The sequence below is a fragment of the Cyanistes caeruleus genome, chromosome 8 (assembly GCF_971803275.1).
Source record: "Cyanistes caeruleus chromosome 8, bCyaCae1.hap1.1, whole genome shotgun sequence".
Classification (NCBI taxonomy): Eukaryota; Metazoa; Chordata; class Aves; order Passeriformes; family Paridae; genus Cyanistes; species Cyanistes caeruleus.
In genome coordinates, this window is record NC_141708.1 from 16,451,887 (window position 1) to 16,462,689 (window position 10,803).

At 42.6% G+C, this 10,803-nt stretch overlaps 1 protein-coding gene across 1 annotated transcript; it reads left to right on the forward strand.

Moving 5' to 3' along the window:
* Positions 1-521: 521 nt before the first annotated feature.
* Positions 522-2,213, forward strand: LOC111930919 (D(1) dopamine receptor-like). Its single transcript, XM_023929236.2, has one exon. The coding sequence runs from the start codon at positions 522-524 to the stop codon at positions 1,893-1,895; it is 1,374 nt and encodes a 457-aa protein (XP_023785004.2). The 3' UTR covers positions 1,896-2,213.
* The last annotated feature ends 8,590 nt before the right edge of the window (positions 2,214-10,803 follow it).

Genomic DNA, 10,803 nt, shown 5'->3' on the forward strand with positions numbered 1-10,803 from the left:
CTGCTCTCTAACCAAACTGAGATGTGATCGAGCTCTCCAAAAGGAGACACTTGGAAAGCGCCAGGTGCTGCCTCGCCCCCGACACTCGGCCAAGTGCAGGAGAGGGCTGGGACGCGCTCTCCGCAGGGGGATGCGCTGGGAGAGCTCCCGGCTGGCGCTGGGGAGAGCGCTGGATGCGCGGGGGCTGCGTACACGGCCCGGAGCCGCTCTGTCCCGGCGCTGCGGGCGGAACGCGCGGCTCCCCCCGCGGGACGGCCCTCGCTGCGGCCCCGGCCGGCCGGGAGGCGAGAGGTGAGGCCCCGGCAGCCGGCGGGTGAGTGAGTAGCCCGGGCCAGCCCGAGCCGCCCGGGGCACGCCGAGGCGGCGGCCGGAGATGCCCCCGCGGGCCGCCGCTGCCCCAGGCGCGGGCGGCTCCGGCCCGGGCGGGTCCCGCCGCCGCCTCGGGCGCTGTCCCTCCGGCAGCAGCGGCCGCGGGGCCCCGGGGCAGCGGGGCCGGCCCTTGCGCCGGGGCTGCGCCCCCGATGGGGAGCGCGGCGCCGGGGGACGGCCCGAGGGTGCTGCGGGCACTCACCGGGTGCCTGCTGGGCGCCCTGGTGCTGAGCACGCTGCTGGGCAATGCGCTCGTGTGCCTCGCCATCCTGCGCTTCCGCCACCTCCGCAACAAGGTCACCAACTGGTTCGTGCTGTCGCTGGCCGTCTCGGACCTCTGCGTGGCCCTCTTGGTGATGCCCTGGAAGGCCGTCACTGAGGTGGCTGGAGGCTCCTGGCTCTTTGGCAGCCACTTTTGTGACACCTGGGTGGCCTTCGACATCATGTGCTCCACAGCCTCCATCCTCCACCTCTGCATCATCAGCCTGGACCGGTACTGGGCCATCGCCAGCCCCTTTCGCTATGAGCGCAGGATGACACAGCGCCTTGCCTGTGCCATGATAGCCATGGCCTGGGCTCTCTCCATCCTTATCTCCTTCATCCCGGTGCAGCTACACTGGCATAAAGCCAAGGACAGTAGAGATGCAGGCTCCTGGCTACTTGGGACACCCCGCTGTGATGTCAGATTGAACCCCACTTATGCCATCACCTCCTCCCTTATCAGCTTCTACATCCCCGTGGCCGTAATGATCATCACCTACACCAGGATCTACAGAATTGCCCAGGCCCAGATCCGCCGCATCTCCACCCTTGAGAGAGCAGGGGGGCAGCGGCCGGCTCCTGGCAAGGAGTCCACCTCCTCTTTACGGAGCTCCTTGCACAAGGAGACCAGGGTGCTGCAGACCCTTTCTATCATAATGGGAGTCTTTGTTTGCTGCTGGCTGCCCTTCTTCCTGCTGAACTGTCTGCTGCCCTTCTGCCAGCCCAGCCTCGAGGAAGACCCTGAGGGACAGTCACTTTGTATTGGCCAAACCACCTTCAACGTCTTTGTGTGGTTTGGCTGGGCCAACTCTTCAGTGAATCCAGTGATCTATGCTTTCAATGCAGACTTCAGGAGAGCTTTCAGCAATCTCTTGGGCTGCCGGTGCTGCTGCTGTGGGGCACCCAAATCCCCTGTGGAGAGGGTCAATTTCAGCAATGAGCTGGTTTCCTATCACCGTGACAGCACCTGCCAGAAGGAAGGAGCTGTGGCATCCTCAGTACCTCCTGCTGCCGTCACTGTCTGGGTGCAGCCCGTGCCCCACACCAAAAGCCTCCAGGGAGAGGACAGCAGTGAGATGTCGTCTATGGAGAAGAGGGTTGTGACTTCTCAGACACAGACTGCCCCTGGCAGCAGCCCCAAGAGTTGTCAAGTGCCAGCTATTTTGCAAGTGGATTGCAAGGCAAAGCCATCCCTGGAAACTGTTGCCCCCTGTCCAGGACTTGGTCAGTGTGAGGGACCCCATTGCCTTGTTTCAGAGGAATGAGTGATTAAACACTTCTCACATACACAGCCACCACACAGGGAGATTCTCCTTCTCTCCATGTAAGTTCCCCAGCAGCAAAAGTCTCACACCAGAGGGAGGGAAAAACGCTGCTCTTAGCACAGAGGAGTGATAGGCATAGGGAGTCCATTCCAAAGGCACATAGCAGCCACACGCTAACCCCTTCCCATGGCCACCTTCACCCCATTCTCACAGTCATTAGACATCTCCCATGCATTTGTTCACCCCCATTCTGCAGTCAAATTTGAGGTATGTATTAAGAATAGTGAGATAATTAGATCAAAGCAAAAACAACTTATAGTTCAGGCAGCCAGTCCCTCCAGAAAGTAGAAATATAATATGATCCACAAAATAAAGAGTGACCAGGTCATCTCTGTCAACCCATTTCACTACTTGTAAATACGAAGAGCAATGAAAGGCAAAGCAAATAGGTGTTGGATGGCTTGCAGGAGAGAAAATACTGGGAAAAAATTTATGATAGTTTCTATGTGTGTAGAAGGGTTCAGCAGACATTAAGGCAATACAGTGGTACCTCACTGTCCTCTATTTCTCTGTCCACTACTTAAAGGTTCTGCTGCTGACCATTTAATATGTGCCACTAGCCACCATCCTTACCCCATCTTTTCTGTCTCTCATCTATGATGGATTTGCTCTGATTTATCTCAGGAGGAAGATGAAGATGCAACTGTCCAGAAGAGACAGCAAGAATGCTTACACTGCAAGAGTTTTTTGGGCATTGTCTCATAGATGGCACAGATGATATTTTTCAGAATAGTGATTCGTGCTGAAAGGACAGCAGCAGAAGAGACTCTCCTCCCAGTGATCCTCCTCCCTGTGATTTTAAACCATGTGTAGTTTTTAACTTCCTGTATGCATTTTCCCCATCATTAATTCTTATGGGAAAATATGCTCTTGCTATGCTGCTCTTTTCAGGATTGTGTCCTTGGGGAATACTTGGGTGTGACTGCAATCTGTTCTTCATGGGCTACACTGGCAGGACAAGAAGTCATGGGCTGTAAGGAAGACCAAGGCAAGAATTTGGAAAAAACTTTCTAAGAATAAGGATAATTAAGCACTGGACTACGTTCCCTAGGTAAATTATGACATCTCTCTCAGTAAAATGACTGTAAGCCTCTGTCAGATATGACAGTGACAATATTGATCCTGCCTTGGGGCAGAGGCACAAAGCAATGGTCTCTTGAGATAATCTCTAGTCCTGCTTCACTATGACAATGTCTCCTTAAGAAGCATTGAGCTTAAGATGTTTGGCTGTGGGGTTTTTGCATGCAACTATCCTGAGATATTTTCTTGAAAGCAAAAAAGGTACAGATAAGAATTTGAGATGCCATTGCTATACTTTCTTTCTTTTAGTGATTATTCATGTTTCTGAGCTTTTAACAACTATGATTCAGCATGCCTAGCTCCTCCTCTGGAGAGCAACCCTGAAATAATCCTGGTGTTGCCTTAAAAAAGATTCAAGGTAAGTTTTTTTTTGTTTTGATTCCCATTGTTTAGTTTCTAGGTGATCATATATGAACTGTACATGGATTCAGGTGTTCGATTTGTGAGAGTATTTTCCTCAATACATGTCTTTCTTCTTACTCAGAACAGAAACACAAAAGAATGTCAAAATCTAAATCCTTAAAAAAAACCAAACAAAACAAAACCCTCAAAAATTATATCTTCAAGTTCTAAGAGACATCTTATCTCACTTTCTCCACACTAAAACCCATCCTGGAGAGATACTGATAAACCTGACAAGATACTATCCTGAAGTGTGACTCCCCCATTGCCTGCTGCCCTTCTGTTTCTGTTGCATGAGCTTCAGCTGGCTCCATCCCTCAAGGAGTGAACTGTCCCTGCCCACACACATCTTCCAGCACATGAGCAGGCACTCTTCTGGCAGTCAAGGACACACATGAAATTATTATGCACAGAATATAATTTTTTTTTTTTTTTTTCTAGTATGTGTAGAGTCTCATTAGTGATAAAAGATGTTAATTAATGGAAGAGAAAGATTTAGCTTCTCATGAGGTTTGCCCTGCTATGGGGGCTGTCTTGCCCAGGAATTAGGCTGCACTTACTATTTAGAGTGATGATGAAAATGGTGAAGGGCAGAGTGGGTAGCAGAAATTAAGCAATGGATATATTTGAATAATGTTTTCTCTTGAGAACAAACAAAAATGCATGATAGCTTCAATCTATGAAACTATATTTGTGTTAAGAATGGAAAAAGCTATTTGTGTCAGTGCTTGTGGCCATAGTTTAAATATGCTTCATTAACAGGTCAGATTGCCCATGAAAATAAATGTACATTTTCCTGAAGAAAAACTCCTTGTCTTTACTGCAGCTTTTTAAAGTGACAACTTGAAATTGGTTTTTGTAAGTGATGCTGGAAATAATTGTTTGTAGCTAATGGTTATTACTGATGTGCAGATGATACACATTACAGTAGTTTACAGTTGTAAGGTCTGCTGCAATAAGTGCAGTGCAATGATCAAGACTGCAATAAATCTCAGAAATTTCATATTATAAACTCTTTTTCTCATTTTCAGTAGCGTATTACTGGAGGTTCTTCATATGAAACTACACCACATAGCTATTCAGACTACATCTGCTGTTGCTGATTTAATAACATAAATATTGATACTCTATTTAGTTTTATTTTCTTAGAATGGGAAGCATTCTAGAGATCGTACACTTTTGTGAAGAGTAAATGAGCAAGACTTATTTTTCCTAATAATTTTTTCGCAATGATTAACTGTGACTTCTGACTGACATTTTTCTCATGACAGGGCAAGCTGCTGTGTTAGATTACACAAGATTAATAGTGTTAAATTCAAGTGTGATAAGAGATATTAAAATTATTACAATAAGCCAATGTTTACTTCAGGAGAAATAAAGCAAAATTATTTCCTATTTACACTATTGCAGCCACTCAAAAGAAGTAACTTTCAAAGCAAAAACTTGGCAGGGCTTTGTTATCTATTTCTGGGTCACAACTTGGCTTGGCAGGGCAAAATAAATCACAAACAGTAAAGTTATTTTTTTAGGAAGATGTGTGGCTACTCCTCAAACGAAGTTTTTATAACTCAGGTCACCAAATCCACATTATCTCCTTATGGATTCACCACAGTATATGTGAGGTATTTCACTGACTAAAAGCAGTTCATTTCCATAATAATACCACATCAGAGTACCACATTTACAATACCATTAACATCACAGTGACCTAAAAATAGCTTTGAAATAGCCCTGGTGTCAAAACAGTGCAAGTCACAGATACTTTATCAAAACACTCTTATTAGCCAGTGCCTAAATACCTGAATCAAAACACAGTTCAGTGCAGCAAAGAACGAGTGGTGGGGTTTACAACGTATAGCAAATGCCTCTTCTATTCAAATAATTCCTGCTCTCTTTCTTTCTGTCAGTCTATAAAGTTCTCAACCAGATGCAGGTCTTATTTCTTTATTATATACTTGAGGTAAATACAAAATTCTTGTGGTCATAGAAAAGCTCAAGTAGCTGAGGTTATGAGCAAATGAAGGATCCAGTGGAAATATCAATGTAAGGAAAAGAAGATCACACTTCAATTGTATGTATCACACTTACATTTTTTTTCTTATCCCTCTGGTTAGTGCCAGATGCCTTAACATTTCAGTTAAACTTTCAGTGAGAAACAGCTGACCTAGGCTGCAGAAAGAGAAACCTGTTACACAACTCAGTTGTCAGAGTCATCTGTTGCTGCTCTGCTTTTGCCAAAATCATGAAAAATGATTTAGCCAAAATCTTGTGCTGGATTTCAGATGAGGCACCTACACACACACCATATTAAGCATGCTTCAATCACTTGAATATCAGTAAAAATTGTTTTGTGAAAAAGTCTTTATTCTTCATAAACTGTTTTTATGGAGGTTGAAGTGGCTTTCTGGGTATGAACCGTTATCAGTCCCATCTCCCTGGACTCTGGTGTACCTAAGTGGTTTCATCACCATGGCTACACACTCCCAACATATAACGTTATCTCACTGAAAAATAGTTTGACTCGCTTTCCTGAAACCTCTTGCCCTTCTCTCTGTAAAGAGACACAGTAGGATGCACCTCCTGGGCACCAGCTCTCCTCAGATTTCTAGTTCTCTTAAGAACCAATTTGTATTTACACCAAAGAAAGGCACAAAGATGTTAAACACCTGTTTGGGGTTTTTTGCATATTTGGCTTGAGAAAACTTACTGTAGTCGTGATCTGACCTTTTTATTCCTTCCCAGCCTCTACTTGTGCTAATCATTGAAGACATTTTAAAAAAAATAGGGCTTATGAATGAATTTCACATTTTTCTGAAGTTAGGTAGCTGCATGATAGGAAAACTGCTAATCAGGGGAACTACTGACAGCAATGAATGATGCTAGGACCTGTAGCCAAGATTTTTCACATGTGCATAGTACAAAATGAATGAAGATGCTAGGGAAAATGTAGGTTTATCTTCATCAACAAGAGGAGAATTTCATCTTGAGACAGTTTTAGTTTACTTTAGGTAGTGAAAAGACATTTGTAAAATTTGCAGAAAGTGTTGCTAGGTTCCCTTTCTTTTGTTAAAGAAAATTTTCATGGAGTTTTCTGCAGTTCAACATTTTAATAGATTTTTAATTAATTAAATTCATCTTTGCTCTGACCCTCAGTGAGAGCACATCACTTCATTTTACTCTTTTCATATTTAAATCTGAACTGGCTGAATGGAGTCTATATACACTATTTCATGGGCTCACATCTTGAGATGACTTTTGCATGAAACATGTGAGCAAGTTCTCTGAGCATTTATTACAGTCAGGAGAAATCTAGGCCAAAGAGTCAAACATGTCTAGAGCAATTTATTGAATCAAGTGATTCAACTTTCTTCAGGGTAAGAGGAAAAACTGGCTAGACTGGCTAGCTGATGGGGAAAAAAGCCAGTGATGCGGGAGAGTAAGGGAATAAGGGGAATAACAAGATCCAGTGCTCTAACAAACTAATTGCAATTTTTTTGCTGTTGGTAACAGCCTAACCAGCTAGAGATTTTAAATAAAAGAATGCATAAAACAACACTGAGTATAGAATATTTACTAAAGCCCAAGTCCTTAACATAATCATCAGAGATAACATCACAACAAATGTCCTTGATGCATATTTGCTAATGGAAGGAGAGAAATACATAGAAGAGCTGAGTTTCAAGAGATGAAACTGGTAATTAGACATTGCCTCTTATGTTTTGGATTATAGCAGAATATCAGTACTTCCAAACCACGTTGTGACAATAAATTAACAGATAGTGGTGATTAATAACCCTTATTTCCACTCTTAAGAATGTTTATCCTGTAGTACCATGCATCCAAGCTATGAATTAGTTTCACAAGACTGATACTTAGTGCGCTACCAGCCTACAGTTTTTAAGCTCTTCAAGGGTTTAAAAGAGTTTAAAAACCACAAACACCTGTTACATCAGAGGTAACACAGAGCAGCTATTACTGGGAACAAGAGGGCTTTGGGGACCCAGCAGTTCACTGCAGGCTTCTTTCAAAAAGGAGTTAGATTTTCACTTTATTGCCGACAGGTTGTGCTACTGAAAAGGTACAAAGTAGTTTGCATGATGTTTGTAGTGGAACTTGCTTCCTTGAAGTGTGCTACTATGATGATCCTTAGAGGCACCACCTCCTCACACATGGGGTGAGTCCAGGGACAGGGGAATAGAAATAAAATAGAATGCCTTTTGTACTGATCTGATATCTGACAGTCCAAACTGATTTTATTTGCCACACAGGTCACTGCACACACTACTACCATCACTTCTGGTTCCAGATAATGCACAACTGTTGCTTATCTGAGTATGCAATACATTTTATTTTTTTTTTATAGAAGCAGCATTTTATTTTGCTTCTGAATAACCCCCTTTGTGAATTTAAGCCTAATTTTCAGTGACAGGCAAGCTAGACAGGCACAAAACTTGAATTGTAAATGCTTTGTTGAGCTTCAACTGTGGTTCAGTATGCATTACTTTATAAAGCTGAAATGTGTAATATTGGAGTGGCACAAACTGAGCTCAGACGATGCCTCAAGTTATATACCTCCAAATATATATTTTTTCTTTAAATATTGCTACAACATTCCTGTTCCCAATCATGAGAGTCATTCCTGGGAAAAACGCTGACCAAAGATGAAAGGAAAAAATAAAAATAATAACCTTGGATGTAGAATACTAGTACAGGGGAAAATTTTCACATAATTTAATGCCATCGATTATTGACACTAATTTTCTGCACTAATGTCACTTAATTGACACTAAGTTTCTGCATTACTTAGAAAAATCGTAATTTCCTTTCAAGAAATGCTCATTGCTGTCTCTGAGCCTCAGCTATAAGAATGTTCCCAATGAAACAGGATTTTTTTAGCATTATATGCTGACTTACACTATAGGATTTTAGAGGCAGAAGACCCATCACCCTTGGCAAGGGTATCACATGTGGTAAGAAAGGAGAAAAGCCCTGCATGGCATGTTGCTCCACAACAAACCCTTTATAACATCAGCCTAGTGAGACAGTTTACCACAGAAAACACAAAGAACTGCAGCACCCCCAAGGGGTTAACTGGGGAGAGCTGGGGATGTGTTGAGCAGGTGTCACAGGGATTATGATAGCCCTTGGGCTGAGCATCTAACATCATGCAATCTTGTACCACAAAACAGATTTTCCCCACCTTTCAGTCTGCCTGCATGCAATCCCACTGCTCTCTAGTGCCTGCTACCGTGCATCTTCCAGGCAGCTCCTTCCCTGCCAGACGCTGCTATTTGCTATGATCCTGTTACTGCCTGACCCAGTAATTCTAAAGGTCTCATCATTATGCTCTTCTAATCAGCCAGGGCATAGAAAAACTATTTGCCACTTCTAATTGAGCCTTTTAGGCCCAGAGAGACCAGGATGCAGAAAGGAGAAAGCAGCTTTAGCTGCCTAACACAAGACACAAATCTGACTGTGTTGGATGTGGAAACTCAGTGGCCTTTGTAGTGACAAGGCAAACACAAAAGAGCAAGACAATCAACTGCCTTAAGTAATATTACAATTTTAGGTTTTTTCAGTTGTTTTTCTTTGATGCTTCTTTGTTATGGTGTATGTTTCTTTTACTTATTTGATATTTATGCAGAATACTTAAGTAATACTTCTACTTAAGAAACACAACATCAAGCTTACCTGAATTTTGTAATACAAGAGCCACCACTTGTATGCTGACAGAGTATACAAGGGCTTGTATAACCTGTGTATTTCTGCCCCATAAAAATCACTAGAATTTATAAGACAGGGTCAACTTCATTTATAATAATATTAATTATAATACACCAGCATTCTCCCCACTATTTTGGAATTTCAGATAAAACCACAATGTAAAAATAAACATAATCCATGAAAAATGGAGTTCCCTTAGAAAAACATCCAGGTAAATGACAGGTAAATGACATCTTTCACAATTATCCCTTTTGACATTTACTTTTTGCTGTAATAGTTTACTATCAGCTCCCACCATGGAAAACCAATCTCCAGCCTTCAGCAAGTGACAAAAGAATTCAGTCCAAATAAACTGACTGTCTGGGCAAGCTAAATGTCTGAACCTCCTTCAGTTTCAGGGGAGGTGTTTTACTGTGGAGATACACAGAAAGCACTATGCATATTGCCTTTTTATCAATTACAAGAAATGGACTATTTCTACTAATTTTTATGAAATAAAATTAAACATACCAGGACAGCTTATTGTTATAAGTTTTATAAATTTGCCACTTAGGTTTTCTGGAGTTTTAACTAGAATGTGGTAGCTCAGACCTTTTGTTCTAGAATTTTTTTTTAACTTGTATTCCAACATACAGCCTTTTTACTCAATTCATAAGACATTTAAAAGAACCCAGTCTTCTGTTTACAGTTTGGTTGTCAAATAATTATGATTTGTTTCCTCGTTAAAAAGGTCTATATTTACATTTTCTTAATGAAACCCTCAGAATTTACATTTCCAGAATGTGAAGTTTCCTTGCATTTCACGAAAAGAAGAAAAGAAAGAAGCAGTCCCATCCCTGTGAGTTACCTCAGTGATTTTACAACATTTCCTCCCCTGTGTGGTGGGTGGGGGGCTCAGTTCATGCCTGGTACCAGGTTTTCCATCCCCAGCCGTCTGCTCTCCTCAGCTGTGCCTGCTGCTTCTGCAGTAACAGTGTGCTCTCACACCATCTGATACAAGCATTCTCTGATAACATTTTAATAGCTAATCTCCTGCACCACTGTAGCTCCCCACACCCTTCTGCTCTTTAGCTCTTCCTGTCACTTAAATTATGAAATAAGCCTTTCCTGGTGTGTTGGTCACCTCCACCACACTGCAGCCAAGAAATAGCGTCAAGATGCATTTGTTGAGCTAATTATAACACTTTATATTTCTATAAATGTTCAGATTAAATGGATTCCTCCAATCTTTCTGTCTGTGCCTAAAATAAGGGGACAAGAGCAATTCAAAAGGGAGCTCATTTTCCTTCTGCAATACTAGCATGTGGTTTCAGTTACATGTAGGTCTGTATGCATGCTGCTGCAGCAAAGAGTAATGCATTTCCCACTTCTTCAAATTGACCATAGGATGACCAGCAATAAGTTCTACGAAAGGAAATGGTCTTTTTGACATTCTAATGGAGTTCTCTGTGTAGTACGAGATTAAATAAATTCCTCCTGTGATTTTCTTCACTATCATTTTGAATTACCTTAAAGAATGGAAAAGGCAAAGCTGAAGTTCAGCCTTTCACAAGACTTAGTTTTGATCAGCTGATAGAAAAGCCTGGAGCTCTAGGGGTGTTCTTGCAGCTCCCATACCCAGCTCCACAAGGGGCATTCTCAA

What these genes read in the sequence shown, in the direction of transcription:
- LOC111930919 (XM_023929236.2), top strand. Translation starts at nt 522, where the DNA reads ATGGGGAGCGCGGCGCCGGGGGACGGCCCGAGGGTGCTGCGGGCACTC.